Raw genomic sequence first — 18478 nt, 5'->3', positions numbered from 1 at the left:
AAGCTATATCTTACGAACATAAACAGGTAGAATCCTGTTTCTCTTTTGCTTAAACATTCTCTCATATATTGCTGTTTCTCTGTGTCAGGTGAAATGTTAGAAAACTCTTCATAGCTTATTAGTCAAACAAATATCACCTGTTCTCTTTTTGGGCCGAACTGCCTGAGTAAGGGCGTGCTGTAATCAAGAAATGTGCTGAGAAATTCCTTTAACATGTGTATATGCAGAGGAGAAAGGAATTTTTCAACTAGCTAAGGCTCCTACTCAAAACTGGTTCAGTTTCTGGAGGCTATTTGGGTCCTTTCTACTACTCCTGAAGATTTTCTGCATGCCTCCAGGAACTTTTTTCTTCCTCTGGGAAGAACTCCTCTGGACTTCATTCTTGTTTTTGTCCCCACCTAATCCCAAAATTCCTGTACAAGTCTAAGGTTATGAACCCAGCATCCCATCTTGGCACAACTCTTACGCAGTGTAGTTGGTACAGAGGATAAAGGAGTGGCAAGTGAGTAGTGTAGTGCTTAAGATGTAGTACAAGCCTCTGTAGAGCATATACTAAAATACTTACTGGTGTTGTACAAAATGGTACAAAATGATTAATTTTCTTTAGGTAAAAAAATATGTAAGCGTTATATTTTAGAGAAAACAAACTTTTCAAAGAATGTTCAAATGTTAAGTAGTATAGTAGTTTCACATGCAATTTGAGGGGCTGCAGTGCTCAAAAGGGTAAGAATTAAGGTGTAGCAGAAACCAGTAATATTCTTGGTTTTCAGGTGTTTGAATCTGTTTTTTTTAATTTAAAATTAGCTGTTGAAGTCTGGCTAATTTTAGGATTCTGTTTCATATTGGGTGGCTAAGTTATCAGCTTTTCCCCAGGAAAACTACTATCAAAGCAGCTTTGTTTATCATTGTGAAAAACACGAATTTGCAAATATTCAGTTATGTATAGAATAAAGAAAAATAAGGAATGTTTGTAAAGATTGTAGCATGGTGACCTTTGAGGAAGATGAGCTTTGATGCTTCAGACTCTGCAGCAACTTTTGTGATATATGCCAAATCATAGAATGTACCACTCTTATTTTCCTTCCTGGCTTCTGTTGATGAGTTTGACTCTTTGTTGTTTTTTGTTTTTTGTTTTTTTTTTTCCTATTGGAAACTTAGTTTTGGGCAGTAGCAGTAGACTAGAAATAATATTTAAGAGCTTGATGCTGTATGTGGGAGTGCTCTGGTTCTTTTTATTTCTGCTTGAGCCTATGCTTCAGTATCTGATCTGCACCACCAACATCAATGGGTCTGCTTTGTCCTATATGTAAATGTACTTATTTATAAAAATTCCTTCTTTAATAAGACACAAAGATGACACGTTGTTCTTGCATGAGGACTCAGTTCATTGCTTTCTCAGTATCATAGGACCAGCTAAGTATTATTCTACCTTGATCAATCTGTCTTTTATATCAATAAATTATATAATATGCAAGATGGTGGTTTGTGCTGTATTAGAATTGACCGCGGTGAGTTGAGTTTAAATACATTGCTATGTACATGTTTAAATTTGTACAACAGCAGTGTTTCCAATGACTTAGAATGGTTTGTAGTAGAAAATTCTGTGGTTTGACATTGTTAATCGTAGTGGGGTTCTGAAGTTTTGAATTAGGATTATCCTACTATTTTTTGGTGCTGTTTGAATCCCACATCAAAATAAACCTTAGATTTCCAGATGAAGAGTTGTTAACTTTTTATCCTACCCAATTCACTTGTTCAGTACTGATTTCTTTTTCTGTTTCTTATTCCTATAGTCTATATGTGTTTGTCACTCCTGTTTCTTGTGACATTCTTTCATCTTTATTACTTTTAAATAAATAAAGTCTATCTCATTGGGATACTAGTTGGAAAGGAAGATCTGATGTTCCAGTCAGTATGGTGTTAGGAGACAGGAAGCTATTTAAAATCATTTTGCACAGGGCAGGTAGCACCCTTCTTCTCGTTCAGTTTTCTTGATAGAATGTGAAGAGATCCTAAATTTCCTGAAGTTTTAGTAGGACTTAGGCTTTTCAGAGTACCTTTTTAGAAGTAAACTGGATTCCTAAAAGATAAATTTCTTTTCCCTCTGTATTAGTATTGTAAGTACTTTGACAATCAGATTTAAGACTTTGTTCTGCAGAGGCTAAGTATTCTGCACAGATGTAATTAGCTGCAGATGTTAACTCAAGTTTCTTTAATCATCAAAAAATCTGAAATAATGCCTGTTTTTGATTGTGTTAGTGCCTTGAGGCAAATGTAGTTGTATTCTGTTTTACGTTGTGTAAGCGAAACAGATCTAAATGAGGTGTGTTTGATAGAGCTGTAGTGATTGAAAACTCTACATTGTTGAACTTTTTGCTTTTTCTAATGAAGTGGTTTTGTACCTGAATGACATTAAGACACTAAAAACTGAATGAGTTTACTTGTATACAGTTGAAAACTTGTGTAATTTGTTTTATTTGCTCCTCACTAGTGAAAATTGCTTTCATTGCTGTTGTAGTCTTAAAAAGTATGTTGATCTGATTCTTCTTAAAATCTGTTTCAGCTGATACGTGAAACTTCTTAGTTTCATAGTTACAGTAAGCTTAAAATATTTGTGCAGTCTCTAGTGACCCTTCTTAGCATTGAGAAATTCCTACTGCTGGTGTAAGTGCAGCTGTAGGAGTGTTTGTAGAAAACATCTGCTTTTCTTCACTGGTAAAACTTAAGCTGACTGTAGCAGTTATGACAGTGCTTCCAGGTCCCAAGGAAGTCACTGACTTGAGCTTGGCACCCTTCTCATTTTTTTGCATTGGTGCTTGGAATAATGTGGCTGCTACAGAGGTGAAGAAAAAATGCCTTTGCTAATGGCCACAGCACTTGACAGATTCTCAAGATAAGTTTTACCAATTCTGTTCATGTCAACATTCATAACATCAGAAGCAAATAATTTCCAAAGGATGATCCCTCACCTGCATAGGTTTTGTTTTGTTGGTTTGTTTTTTTTTTTTGTTCCATCAAAGGTTATACATGTTCCACATTTGATCGCGTAATCTGTATTGTTTTATTCTTAACTGGAAGGTACGTTTTCTTTTTATGGTGGTTATGAAAGAAAAAAAGAGATGTCTCATATGTTCATGCTCTTTATTAATGAAGTATTTCCATATGATGATTCACGAAGATCCTAGCTATGTTCCAAAATCTTATAAAAGATACCTGGGAATACTCAGGCTCTTTTTGACTTGCAGTTTTGCAGAGGACTTGGTCTTCATGTGTAAGGGATGTGCTTCAACTCTCCACTCTCTTCTGCAAGTTCTGTGTGCCCACTCAATCTGTGTTTTTGAAATTCTCTCTAAATATGTTTCCCCAAGGATTTTGCTTGTCCTCATTCCAGAGCAGCTTCCAAAGGCCATACCTTAATTATGAGACAAAGGAAAACAATTGGGAAGAGACAGCAAAGGATTAACAAGCAGCAGCTGGTCATCTTTAATGACCAGGATGGAAATCCATGAATTTAACATACTGGACATCTGGAAGTAGCCATGTTTTTCAATTGTCTAAAAAAATACATATAATGAGTTAAAGTTGAAGGGAAAAAAAAGTACAGAAAGGCAGTCTAAGGATGCCAGTAGTTAAGTGGATTGTCTTCCTAGGTGAATTGCTGTATGAAAGGAACAAGATCAAGCTCTGAGGGCTTATAACTATGGGTTAAGAAAGACTGAATTTAAAACACATGGAAACTAAGCAGAAAGAATGCGCAGACACTGGCAATCTGGGCAATGGAAAAGTTTCCATTGCTGAACAAAAGATGTGGAAAGAAGATTAAAAGTTAAATTACATTTGGCTTGAAGGTGACACCTAACTATCTACAAAGACATGTCAGAGGCTGAGGTTTTGGTTTAGACAAGAGAGCAGATCTGAAACAGAATCAGTGAGCTTCTACGATAGAGATGAGAGATTTAGAGACCAATCTGGCTGACAGCCCAGAGTCTTGGTCTAAGATTTGGCTGCAAAAGAGATCAATTAGGGACATGATTTCACAGAAGTGGAAGGAAGTTTTATTTGGAGGAGGTCTACAGGAACTTTAGGAGGGGGTATTTAGTATTGAAGGAGAGTGCCTGTGTCAGTGCATTAGTTCTCGCTTCTCCCTAGCATGGTCCAAATAAGTCAAATGATGCAAGTGAGGAGGACTGGCTTTCAGTGTGGTGGCCCTGCCTTTGTAGAAGACCAAGGAAGCAAACTAGCCTAAGTTGGTACAAATAATAGTAAAGAAAGGCAGGAAATAGGAACATGAAAAAGGTCAAAAGGCAAACTGAAACTGAATGGAGAGGGATAGGAGTTGAATAAGGACTCTTATCTCACGTTCCTTATGTTTGAGGAGCATTACTCATGTTCACATGCAAATCTAATCACTTGCTAGAAATAAATTCTACTGTCATTTTTGTTGAAAAGAAACCACTCAAGGAATCTATTATTTGGTTTAATTTTCTGGGCTATGAATCATAGAATTATAGAGTATCTTGGGTTGGAAAGGACCGGCAAAGGTTCATTGAGTCCACTCCTGGTCCTGCACAGGACAACCCCAGGAATCACACCGTGTGCCTGAGAGTGTTGTCCAAACACCTCTTGAACATCCACTTTCTGGGGGAGCCTGTTTCAGTGCCTGACCACCCTCTGCTGAAGAACCTTTTCCTAATATCTAACCTAAACCTCCCCTGACACAGCTGACAGGCTGGTGATGCTTTGCCTGATGCCCCCAGGACACGGTTGGCTCTCCTGGCTGCAAGGGCGCTTCCACTCATATTCAACGTGATGTTGACCAGGACTCCCAGGTCCCTTTCCACAGGTTTTCTGTATCTGGAAAAGTTTAACAATAATTTTTCAAAGTGAATTAGATCTGTTCCCTTCTGATGTCATAATGAACTGTTGTCTCCCATAAGGGAGAAGGATTGAAATGGGAATATTCTGCATTTTGGCTATTCCTAGGCCACCAGTACATACATGCACAAGTAACTATAGCACGTGTATTACGTGTAGGTATTACTGTCTTAACTAAAACAGTGATCAGGTAGGATGTTTGCAGATAAATAGAATCATAATGTTCTTAAAATAGTTTAGAACATCAACAAAGAACAGTTTGACTTTTGGTCTTCTTTTTTAAATAACAAAAATTTTTTACTACTAAGTTATCACCTATCTACTTTGCCTGTGCTAAAGTTTCAAGCTGTTTCCATCTGCAAGAGTATTTTAAGCAAAGGTGAAAACATATTTAGAAACTGTGTTTTGGACGAACACTGTGTCAGAGAGAGGATTTTGGGACAACATATTCCCTTGCAAACATGCACAAGATTATTCTTAAAAGTCTGGTTGGAAAATCTTTATAACCAATACTTTGACACAATGTTTTTGATACACTTAAGTTACCTTCAGTCCTGCAGGATTCACTTATTTTCTGATAAAAACATTCCTTTCTAACCAGTGATCTCTGATTAAGTTCATTACCTGAGGAAAAAAACTTCAGTAAAATAAATACAACCTTGAAAGAGAAATGGTAAGTAGCAGTCTCACTGTTAACAGTGGTGGAGCTTGCCCCTTTAGCTGTCACAGTCATATACAGATCTGGTACTCCTTCCTGAGCATATTTTCTGCTGCCTCAGAGCAGCCCAGCAAATTGGGAGGAAAGTGGTTATTTCTGCAGGATGACCATGATGAAAACCAAACATGGGAAAAAATAATCAAGCCTCCTCCTCTGTACACACTTGACAATAGAGAGCAATGCAGCCATCCAGCAAGGAGAAAAACCAACACAACTGCTCCTTTTTTCCAGTTCTTTCTCCTTCAGACTCTCTTCATGTAAGGGGCAGTATATCTCTCCAGTCGTGAGATATATAGACTTGTATGTCCTTGTATGTTGTGAATTTACATTCTCCATATGCTGGGAGGACACGATGAGGTTGTAGGTATTATAAAATCGTGTATGCTGCAAGATTGGAGTAAAAACAACATTTGTAGTTAATGTGTGAAATGTTTTTTAGGCACTGACTCTCAAAGATTTAGTTTTTTTTTTTTTTTTTTTTTTTTTTTTTTTTTTTTTTTTTTTTTTTTTTTTTTAATTAGTGCCTGTTTTTTTGTTTTACTGTCTCTGAAAGCCTCTGGTTGAAGATCAAACTTGACCAAAGGGTAAAAGTTTAGAATTTCCACATAGGAGGTTGTTTCTGAATGACAGGCTTACACAAATATTTATGTGCTTTAACAGTTCTTGCCTATCCACTTGCTGAAACTCCAAATGATAATAAACTGGATGTCCTTTTGCTATAGTGAGCCAGTGGTTTGCTTTTTTAGTGGAGAGAACAGTTGCTGGTGGCCAGTTTGCTTTTCTTGACTCCATTCTAATTTTTATTTTCTTTTTTTATCTTGAATCTTACAAAGAAATTTGAAAACATTTTTACAGATTTTTTTTGCAGTTCACTTTCTAAAGAGCATGCTGTGTCACAGCAGATAGGAAAGACTTGGTTTAAAGTCATTGTCTTGGCAAGTGAAGCTGTTCAGAAGGCTCACTACTGTGTACATAATTAAAGCACATTAAGTTTTGGTTAGTGATTTGCTTATCAAGCATTATAATTTGTGGTCTTTTCCAAATGATATTTGGACAGTTTTTGGACACTTTGAGAGTGTTCAGTGTTCCTGCATAAGCAGCTGCATTAGTTAATTGCAGTGATTGTTTAAAATACTTGCACCTGTTTCGAATTTCAGATTGTAATTATTAGATCTATTTATGGTTCTTACTGGCAAAAATAGTCTAATCACAGGTTCTTTTAATAGCATTGCTTGTTTTAAAGTAGCTTCTGCTGTAGTTTTATGGTACTTGAATCTCTGTTTTGAGACTTTTGAATAAGCTTTTGGGATGACTAGAAGAAAGCAGCTTTCTATTAGATAAGGTTTTTGAAGATTTGCTCAAATACTCTAAATTTTAAGTTTACTTATGTTGCTTAGAAGCGGGGGTGGGATACGGAAACAGTTTGACACGTTTTGGTATATGTGTTTATGCTGGGATTCTTTCCAATCTTATATTTTTAGATTGATTCTTTCTGAGGTCTCTTTAACTCTGAGAATTTGAATGTAGTGCTATCTACATGTATTAAACTGCTGCTTACCCTTTCTTATGCTGGCTGAGGAGCTTGTTGGTGACTTGAGGGGGTGTCAGCTGCTCACACATATCCAGTCTTCTCATTAACTTTATTCTGTATTTTCACTTAGTTCTTGTTGCTTAAGAACTCAGAAGAAACATGTGGTATTGATTTTAGGAGTGTGATTTTTCTTCCATTAGAGCCGTGTTCATGAATATATTTGGTAAAATATGTCTTCAGCTGGCACATAGAATATGACATATCTTGTAGTTCCTGCTGTCCATCATTGGTAATTGCACTGAGAGTATGTGTCTGCAGAAGAAGCTCTTGTACTATCTCCTGTAAACTCCCTCAAATACCTGTTGACCTTTCTCTTCATCTTACTGTTTTCTTATGTTTATCTCAAAATGTCACTTCCTGGAAGGAAGGCTTTGAGCTGATCATACAGTTAGCGCTAGAATTTTTCATCTCTATTGAGTCTCTGTGTGTTTTATTCTGGTTGACTGAAGGAAAGCAGACTGTCATTCAAACCTCCTTAATGACTCTAATTGGATTATATTGCTGGAGAAATCAACAGCTTTTGTATATTTATGCAGTGGTGTCTGCAGTGTAGGCAGATGTAAGTTCAAAACTTGTTTTCCGATTTATGGCTGTTTCATGCAGTTTGAATCTAGATGATTCAAATTATTTGAATCGATGAAGTTGGTAGAGTTATGGAGCTTTTATTATTACTGTTGTATGCAGCACCTGGGACTGAAAATTCAAAATAAAGGTAAAAGCGAAATCTTCCTGGCACTTGATCTTGATGGTGCAAAATTGTGAAGGTGCACAAAGCACATCACCAGTGACTCATTCCAGTGAGTCAGAGTCACTGTAGCTACTAAAACTTCCTTAATCTTTTTCACTTAGGGGAATTGTATTTGGGGACATGCAAGTTAACTGTGGGGTTTACCGAAAGCATTTTTATTTATCAATAAAGCACACTCATTGTAAAGCATCTTCAAATTAGGGTTGTGTGACTATACCTTGAACATATTTTTATTAAGGTCTGAGATAAATTGTTACCATTTTTTTTCGAAAAGTTCAAGCATTTCAGTGATGGTTGATGCTTTGCAAAAGAATTCTAGTATTTAGTAAGAAAATGTTAGTAAATTTGGTCAGAAAATAAAGACTGTCACTTGCCTCCAGAAACCGAGTTTTGAATATGAGAAGTGTACCTCCAAAATACATTATTCCCAGACTGAATTATTTTGATTCTTAACCGTTCAGTAACACTTCTGATTTCTCATTCTTCGTCAGCCCTCCCTTTGGCTCCTGTACAGCTGCTGTCTCTTGGTGAGAACATGTCTCTTGGTGTGGGAAGGATGTCTTGTTCTGGCGACCTCATTCTCTCTAACTGCATCTTACACAGAGCCCTCTGCTAGCCTTGGAAAAGTTTCCCAAGGTTTCAAATCTTTCAGGTGGTAGGAATTTTCATCTGTTTTTGTTATTGAAAATTGAGCACATTTACTGCCACACCGAAATGTGAGTAGCTTTTGCAGGAATACAGGGAAGTTATTTCCCCATATAAGTGGGTCATAGTAGAAGTAAAAGTTATCCTAAATGGCATTACTTGTGTTTTCTCTTTTTATAATAGCGTTTTGCCACTTTGAAGGTTGTTTCTTTGCTCCTCGGTTGAGGGAGAGAGACACTGATACTGTTTGACAGTATTAATGAGCTTGGATTTGACAGTCAAATTGAGGAGCTCAGTCCTTTGCTTTTTTAATGTTTGGGATGTTAATGTTTTAATATGGATGTGACTGGAGAAAAGTGGCTGAAGAACTTCCATTTAAAAGCCCTTCAGTCGGCGCATCTATTAAAATGTTGCTTTGTATTTCTAGTACTGAAATATTGAAGGTAATAATGCTGCTATAATTTATTTTAGATGTAAACCTAATAGCACTTCAGAAAAATGTAGGGGCTGATAAAGTACTCTTTGGGTAACAATGCATTTTTTACCTAGTGCTTGTTTTAAATCCCTACAACTTTTTTTGACTTACATTAGTCATTGGGCAACTCTGTATTTTAAAGAAGCTTGAAAAGGTTGTGCTATATTGAGAGATCCATGTGTATCTTTCTGATGCCTTGAAATAATTTAGAACTGGAATGGACCATTTTTGTCTGTTGTTAGAATAATCTCTTGTTTAAACCAGGCTTTAAACCAGCACTCTTTGTTTTGAGTGTGAATCTTAAAACTTTATCTGATCATTAAAGATCACATTGTAAGATACTGCTTAAAACCAAGATGGTGTTGATTTTGTTGACAGTGAATTTAAAAATCATGTTTTACTAAAAGCTCTTATGCTCCTAAATGGCTTTATAATTAATTCTGCTTTTAACCTTTGGGGTTTAAGGACTGTACTGATTGGAATAATGTGTTCTGAATTCAAGACAAAACATACTGCAGTGGAGTTTGGTCATAAAAGAAGTGGCTGTGATTTTTTTCTTTTTTTTGGTAGCGGTTACTTTACTTCAGATCTTGGCAAGTTGCGTACGATCTATTTATTGTGCAGAAGGTGAGGAAGAGACCTTCTGATTTATAACAAAAAAAAAAAAAAAGGAATGTTTGCTAGATGTGCCTCTGCACACATCCTGTATTTGAAGTACAGGATGTAGGTCTTTTCCTCTCTAAATTCTTGAGTGGACAAGCAAAGGTGCTGAGACATAATCTAGAAAACTCTTATGATACATATTTCCACAATAATGTTGCTGATGTGTGTGGTGTTCTTTTGGGGCTCATGGCAAAAATAGCTTAGGATTGTGCACTGACATAATACAGTAAGCTTGTCTGCATCATTGGAATTACTTAGAGTAAACCAGCTGGGGATGTGGATTCTGTTTTGAAGCTGCAGTTTGTTTATAAGCAATATGTTTTTAGTAATGAGATGCTGACTAGCATTTGTGTCTCTAGAGAAGAAGAGGAACGTCTGAGAAATAAGATCCGAGCAGATCATGAAAAGGCTCTGGAAGAGGCTAAGGAGAAATTGAAGAAATCACGTGATGAAATTCAAGCTGAGATTCAGACAGAAAAGAACAAAGTAGTGCAAGAATTGAAAAAGAAAGACAGCAAACCACTGCCCCCTGTTCCTTTACCAAATCTAATAGGGATAAACAGTGGAGAACCAGCAGACCCGGATATCCGAGAGAAGAGGAACAAAGTTAAAGAGGTAAAGATGATGTGGTCCTCTGTGTTCTTGTATCTGATAGCAGTTATTTGTATGGCATTTAGTTGCTATGATTTATACTAAAAAGAAAAGAAAAACAGGCCTACAAATCTTTTAATAAACAGTAAGATAAAAGTGCACAGGTATTAATGAGCATCAGCATTATTGCTTTTTTCCTTGTGTTGGAGTGTTAATATTTCACTGGATAACAACATAAAAATTATTTTAAGGATTTCTTCAGCTTAGTGGTATGAGTTCAAAGTGAGTTTGTTGTTGACTCATGGAGCAGTAACAAGAGCATCTTTAAAGTAGAGCATGACTTTGTCCGTTTCCTTTCAAAGAATGGGTTATGTTACTGTATCACAGGATAGTTTTAAAAGTTTAAAAAGTAGATTGAAAAGATAATTTTTTAGACACACTGAAGTTTTATTTTGAAAAGCATATGACTATTTTTAATAATTTTCAAGTATTAGCAGAAGGTCTTTTTTTCCTTATGAGTTAATTTGAGTAGCTTGAATGTTTTACAGGTAAATGACGTAAACTAAGATGTTTGCTTAGGCTTTTGATTCTGTGGCAGCTTATGCTATGGAAATTGCTGTTTCTGGTCTTACCCTCTCCACTCCCGATTGGCCATGAGATTTGTTGCCCTGTTTTGCCCTGGCAATGCCAATTTCCTATTAGTATTGCCAGGCATTTTTCTGAGTCTGTACTTCTAACTAATACGGCAGAAATCTCGTACGGCCTTTTTTTTCTTTTTCCTTTCGTACAATCTGATTAGTTTTATGCCTAAAAATCGGGTTAGCAAGCAGGAATGGTTCAGCCAGAGTTAGACAAGCACAGGCTCTGTTATTAAAGAACATCCAGGACCACAGCACTAAGTGTTTACATCACCTGAATCTTCTTTTAAATTCTAATCTGAGTTTAGTTAGCTCATAGAACCAAACAGAGATCAGTCATACACCTGTCCTTGTCACAGGAAGGAGTTGTAGTTGAAGTGTGTGCCATGCTGTGGGTAGATCACCCAACCTGGAATTTTAATTTGAATATTAATGATAACTAGATGGAATCCACTCTTACCGAGTAATGAACAACTGCTTATGATACATGAGAGATACAGCGTGGGGCCGTATCACTGTTGGTAGTAGTTACTACAGAGCTGTATCACAATTTGAATCTCTGAAGTAGCAAATCCTTCCCCACAAGATGTGCCCGTTAGTGATTATTGCAGAAGTACTTCTGACTGAGAAGTTGTGTGTGGAATATTGGACCTCTTTTACCCTGCTTGGTTAGGGCTGTTTCCCAAAGGACAGCACTGAACTGTGGACTTGAAAAGGCTCTACTGCTTTTCAAGCCTATGTCTTCAAACGTTTTCGGTAAGAATATACAGGGTATTTTGCTTTTCAAAATGTCTCTGAAGATGAACAGTGAATGGGTATGGTCATGTAGTTGTCAACACTTCTTATTTTTTACTACAGATTACTGTAGTTAAACACTTTTACCACTGATGGATTTAATAGATGGAATAAAATTGAGTTGACCAAGAACTGCAAAATTACTGCACACAGGTAACAATGAAGAACTAGCTGGAAGAAATTATCAACCAAAGTTCCTCTAGATCAAGCCTGGAATTGGAGGGAGGGTTGAAAATTGATATTTACATTTCTGAGGTTGTTTGGTCAGAATGTAGACTGAGAGGAGATGATGAGCTATAGGTTAATACAGAATGGCAATTTTCTTGGCATCATGAATAAGTAGTAAAATTTGGACAATTCTTGCTGATCTAAACCTGAAGGTATATCTATTTGTAAGGAATTCAGGGTAGTTTGTGAGGATCACTAGGTTATAGTTCTGGTGATCCTTAGCTGCAGTTGCCACACACCTCGTGCTGTAAAAGGCTTACTCCTTTTTTTGGTGATCGGCCTACGTGTGAGTCACGCTGACAATCTGTTTTTCTGTTGCATAACTTGTTGATGACTACTGTTGTGGTTTCTGAGGTGTAGCTTTTCATAGCCAGACAAAAGGTTTTTGTGGGTCTATGTATTGGGTAGGTAAGTCCTTCAGTTAGGATAATAATGCCTTTGTACTATGCAGTCTTCAGTTGTGTGACCACTTTGCTTGAACAGTCCAGGATCATACTAGTATGACTGAAATTTGTCTTTGTGTGAATTGCCTTCATTGAATCAATCTTGTTAGTACTGGTACTTGTTGGTGTCAGGTGATTTCCAGAATTTTTAATTTTTTTTCATGCAGGGCAGCAGATTATCACTTCTACAGCAGATATGAGAAGACATAAAATACAGGGGCAGAAGGTCTTCTAGGGAGAGCAGTCAAATGATAATGCTGAGGAACCCATGTTGGTACAGTGTTATTTTTTTTGGCCTTTGGGTCCTCTTCTGGATTTTGCATCTGCTATGTTGCAATGAATACAATGTGGCGGAGATAAAACATGTATTGACAGTGTCAGATGGATAATATTTTACCTGAAACCTGTTTTTGGCAGCATCAGATGTCTCAGAGAAGGCTTTAGTGATTCCAGAGACGTGAAGTGCATTTTGAAATACGTTATGTTCATCACTGAGTTGCTCTCTCACTGTTTTATGTAACCAGTATAGACTAATACACATTGTCTTGGTAGATGAGATGGAGACCAGGTGGCCAAGAAGGCCAATGGGATCTTGTCCTGTATCAAAAATAGCGTGGCCAGCAGGAGCAGGGAAGTGATCCTTCCCCTGTACTCTGCATTGGTGAGGCCACACCTTGAGTATTGTGTTCAGTTCTGGGCCCCTCAGTTCAGAAAGGACATTGAGGTGCTGGAGCGGGTCCAGAGAAGAGCAACAAGGCTGGTGAAGGGACTGGAGCATAAGTCCTATGGGGAGAGGCTGAGGGAGCTGGGGTTGTTTAGCCTGGAGAAGAGGAGGCTCAGAGGTGACCTCATCACCGTCGATAACTACCTGAAGGGAAGTTCTAGCCAGGTGGGGGTTGGTCTCTTCTCTCAGGCACTCAGCAATAGGACAAGGGGGCACGGGCTTAAGCTCCGCCAGGGGAAATTTAAGTTGGATATCAGGAGAAAATTCTTTACAGAGAGAGTAATCAGGCATTGGAATGGGCTGCCCAGAGAGGTGGTGGATTCACCATGCCTGGAGATTTTTAAACGCAGATTGGACGTGGCACTGAGTGCCATGATCTAGTAAATGGACTGGATTTGGACCAAGGGTTGGACTCGATGATCTCGGAGGTCTTTTCCAACCCAGTCGATTCTATGATTCTATAATTCTATGAGACTTAGCAAAAAAAAGAACAAGTTTCAGGAGACAATCTCTCTTAACACTGGTCTGCAACTAGCACATATAGCATTTGTGACATGCAAGACATTATAGGTGCCCGGATTGAGGCTTAAAAAATAGCACAGGGAAGCTCCTAGCTCTTTGAAGGCTGCATATCTGGCTTCGGAATTCCAGAGGGTCCCAGGAAGGCATTTGACCTATGCCTTGGTTTACTGTAAAGTGTCCTGGTGCATGTTTGAGGAACTTCACTCTCAGAGAACAGCTTTAGACTGTTTAAATGCATGAAACTAATGATGTTATTCAGCCTGTTTCACCTCTTATCAAATAGTGGAAAACTGTGTAGAATTAGGCTGAATGATGGGGACAGTATGGAACACGTACCACACACGGGTCTTTACAGTTGTGAGAAAGGCTGGGAAATTTTCAAATGAGGATTTAGTTTCTATTATTTTTGCAGAAAATTTATTACCAATTTTTCTTTCCAAATAACAGCTTGATAAAGTCTTTTTTTTTAACAGATCTCTGTATAAAAAGTGATTTCTCAGTACTTAAATATTTTAAAAAGTCTTACTTTGATTTCAAAAAAATGCATATAAAAGAAAAAAAATTGTGTAATGCTCTTAAGAGAGCTTTGTAAAACATTTGAAAGCTTTTTATAATAACAATGCTTGCTGAGCACAGAGAGGGAGCCTTCTTAAGGTTGTGAAATAAACTGGGAGCAGAATCTGCATCTTCTTGGGGGTTTTTTTTGTGTCTTTGGTTCTGATAATTATATGTAGTGTTACATTGTATTCTCAAGTGTAACTAATTTACAGAATTGCAAAATTTGTCTGTCTTCTTCTAACAAACTATTCATTTATTCCAATAAGCAGTATTTATGAATTGGCTGATTATTTTAGATACACAATGACAACTTCAAGAAGAAAAGGTTTTCCACCTGCTTACAATATGTGCTTTGTAGTATATTAGCTTGCTGTTCTGGCTTTTAAAAAATGCTATGGTGTTTAATTAACTGGTATTTTAAGAACAAACATATCTGAAAATCTTTTCAGATTATTGCTGCTACACTTTAGCTTTCTATTAATATTTCAGTGGGCTTTTATAGTATGTAAAAGAAGAATGTTGGAAGTAGAAAATGTTCTTTAAGATGGTAGAAGTAAATTGTATAATCTCACAAAAAGATTTTAAAGTGTCTCTTTTTGTTGTGGTTAATGCAGAGAAATTAAGAACAAAAACTCATCTTTTGGAAGTCACTGACTTCCTTTCCAAGTTAAATTAGATATAAATTACTTGAACACTTGGAATTTTTGGCACTTAATTTTCATTATTATGTCCTTTAAATGATCAGAATATTAATTTTTTTCCCCTACAGTTTAAATGTAATCATTACATAGTGCTCTGTAGTCTGTAATGAGTTTTATTTCCTTTAGAAGTTAAATTTTACCCAGTCAAATAAGGAAAATTTTGTAATTTTTTTCACCCTAGTCAGGGTTCAGGTTTTCTTTACTTTCAGCATGTCATAGTATTATCTTACTGCCAGCATTCATTTCGGGCTAAAGTAGTGTATTTCACCCAATAATGGTACTAATCCCATGCAGGTGATCCTTCCTCTCTACTCAGCACCAGTAAGGCCACACATGGAGTTGTGTGTCCAGTTTTGGGCTCCTCAGTATGAGAGACATGAGCATACTGGAGAGGGTAGAGAACCACAAAGATGCTTAAGGGGACTGGAGCATCTCATCTGAGCAAAGGAGGAGACAGCTGGGACTGTTTGTCCTGGATGAGAGAAGGAATCTTACCAGTGTATAAAATAGCTGAAGGGAGGGTACAAGGAGGATGGAGCCAGGCTCTTTTCACAGTGACAGGCACAAGGGTAATGGGCACAAATTGAAACACAAGAGGCTCCATCTGAACATCATAAAACATTGTTTATTGTGAGGGTGACCCAAGCACTGGAACTAGTTGCCCGTAGAGGTTGTGGAGTCTCCCTCCTTGGAAATACTTATAAGATGACTGGAAATGGACCTGGACAGCTTGTTCCAGATTACCCTGCTTGAGCAGGGAGGTTGGACCAGATACCCTCCAGAGGTCCTTTCCAACCTCAAGCAGTTTGTGGTAGGATGATGTTTGTTGACTAAGCCTGTCAGCTGAAAGAAAGCTTCTCTAGAATGTTACGCAAGTACGCATAGTAAACTTAGGAGTGAAATAATAATGTTCTAGGTTTCAAAGAGACTGGAAAATATCAGTTCTCTGGAGCTTTTACTCTATTACTTGTTCTGTATTTGTTGAGATGTGCAGTCATGTAATTAGGCAATGCTACTTCTAAATGCACTTTTTTTAAATTGACCTCAAGGGAGGTGTGTTGTTCACACAGACAAGCTACTTATGAAGTGACTGAGGGTGCTGGCTGTAGAACATATTTGCCTGTGCAATTTAAAAGCTGTTATGTTTAATGAGATGGGATAGCAAGGCGGTATCCTATTACTTTCTGATAAGCTGTTTTCAAGGCAGCAAAATTTTAGTTATCCTGCTTGTCACAGATTTCTGATAAAAAGAAAAAGCGGAGAAAGACATTTAAGCAAAAGGTGAAATGGACATCTGGGGAGTATGGGTGCCATGGTTAAGGTTCATAGAATCATAGGATAGTTTGGGTTGGAAGAAACCTTTGAAGGTCATCTAGTCAAACTTGAAATTCACTTGCTACACTTGTGGAAGGAGTTACTGTTAAGTTTGGATGCTTTGCACAATTGAGGAACAAGGTCCTGTCTGGGAAGCTGGGGATGTTCTAACTTGAGTTCTTTTGCTGGTGAACTTCCTTTGGCAGAAGTTTCCGTTGATCCTCTTTTAAAATTAGAGTTATAATATATTGCCTCTTAGAAGGGAAGGTAGAAAGTTCATTTATTTAATATTAGCGGAGGCAATTTTGGAAATACTTCTAGGAAGGTGCCAAGAAGAAAAGTGATTAAAATGTATTTTTTCATGGTCTCTGGATGATACTCAAGAGGCTGTTTATAGTGTTGAGAAGTAACAAGCTGTTTTGTAAGCAGCAAAACTAGAGGTTTTCTGTGGATTTTTGACCTAAATCCCATTGTACTACCCTCTGCTCATCGTGCACATATTGCTGTGAATGTCCTCTTATCTTCCTGTTTGGCTGCATGAATTGCAGTGTGTTCCATACCTGCTTTAGAGATACCTGTGTGCTAAATGCTGCCCCTCTGAATGAATAAAGGGTTGAATTATGACTGCCTTTGTCTCCGTCAGGGTATTAATTTGTGACTGTTTACCTTATCTAGCCGCAGGTATTTTTTTTTCCTTTCCCCCCCCCCCCAAAAGCACAGTATCTGGTTCCTCCAGCTCTTTAAAATCAAGTATGAAATTAGAAACGGATTCAAAGGCTACTGCAAATGTATGTGTCAAATGACAGATGTACAGACAGCAAGACTGCATAAGCCTTATTCTTTTAAGAAATCAGGTTAACAGTAATAAGTGGCCTTTTACCTGAGTTCTATTTAGTGTGCTTATTGAGAAAAGAGCTGTGTAGAAGAAAGAAATACTTAATCATCTGGAGATCTTTTTATGCTGCATAACTCCTCTTTTCATAGTTACTATTCATACAACTTCCAATGCTAATCTTGTTTATTGTTTCTAATTGCAGTGTTTCTTATCTAGCCAAATACACTGCCTTCTGTGACTGGGGGACCTTTTTTCAACTTCTGAAACCAACTTAGAACAATTTCATTGTTGCTGACACTTTATACTCTTTGTTTTCTTGATCAGACTTTCTTGGACTTCTAGTTGGTTATGACACCAGTTTTTAATAGTCCACGTCTGTTCAGAGTTTTGCACTGTATTTTGTAGTGCACTGTTCCTGACTTAGATCCCAGTGAAACTGAAGGACATCAGGATTATGATCCAGCTTTTTCAGTGTTTAACACTCGCTGCTGTGTTTGTATAAAATATATACACATATTTTATATGTAAGTGTGCATATAAAAATGTCTTTGTATCTGTACATATGTATACATACACATTGTTTATTTTGTGTGCACACTATTTGGATTCTCTGTGCTCTGGATTCTCCAATGTAATTCGACATTATGAGAACAGATAAGTTGGCTTTCAGCTAGTTTCACTGCACTTCTTTAAAGCTTGTCTTAATTTTATTTAATTAGTGAAATCTGTAAATTAAGGATAAAATCTTTTTGATCGAGTTGGTAAATTAATTTTCTGTGGATATATTCGAATGAATATTTTGTAGTTAGCACTTTGGCCAGTACAGACATGTTAGGAGTGGCCCTGCGCAAAGTTCTGTCCCAGCTTGTTGGAATGATTGTATAAAGAGCTCATTTTACATTTGTAAATCTTTCATTTATGCCTATGAGAAGTTTTGTAGGTTGGTGTATTTATTTTGCTGAAACAGAAGAATGAAAATAAAGCTTGGAGTTTTATGTGCAGTATTTCAGCTGCACATCCTGGATAAGTTGCTTGGCTGGTAACTTAAAATATTCTACTCGTGAAGAATGCAAGTTTTTGTTTGAGGGTATTTTAAAAATGAATCAGTTTATTCAAGTTGTAGCAATGACAGAATTCTCCAGTACTCGTGCACTATTGGAAGCATGTTAAAAATTCAAGGGCTTCATTATTAGATTTATCTTTTTTCCAAACCATTGTGAGAATAACCTGTCTTTCAATGTGAATTAAGTGATTTAACACATTTGCAGCGCTTAATATTCAGAAATGCAAAATATAATCAAAGAAATAAGGAAATATTTCACTTCCCTGATATAATCAGACAAACAAAAATGAGCAAAACTCCAGGTAAATTACTTATCTTCAGAACTGGGTATATCTAAAGGCTCCCTGAAAT

General features: G+C 37.1%; 1 protein-coding gene across 1 annotated transcript in view; it reads left to right on the top strand.

The window, feature by feature from the left end:
* The window catches only part of MAN1A2 (mannosidase alpha class 1A member 2), a 134333-nt gene that overhangs the window by 18934 nt on the left and 96921 nt on the right, over positions 1 to 18478 (top strand). Inside the window, exon 2 of the mRNA XM_027730364.2 lies at positions 10075 to 10330. Coding sequence (XP_027586165.1) covers positions 10075 to 10330 — 256 coding nt within the window. The remainder of the gene's footprint in view (positions 1 to 10074; positions 10331 to 18478) is intronic.

Source organism: Pipra filicauda, unplaced genomic scaffold, assembly GCF_003945595.2.
Source record: "Pipra filicauda isolate LSUMZ 115617 unplaced genomic scaffold, ASM394559v2 scaffold69_size3009148_pilon, whole genome shotgun sequence".
Taxonomy (NCBI): domain Eukaryota; kingdom Metazoa; phylum Chordata; class Aves; order Passeriformes; family Pipridae; genus Pipra; species Pipra filicauda.
The sequence above is the reverse complement of the archived record's forward strand: the minus strand, read 5'-3'. Positions and strand labels throughout refer to the sequence as shown.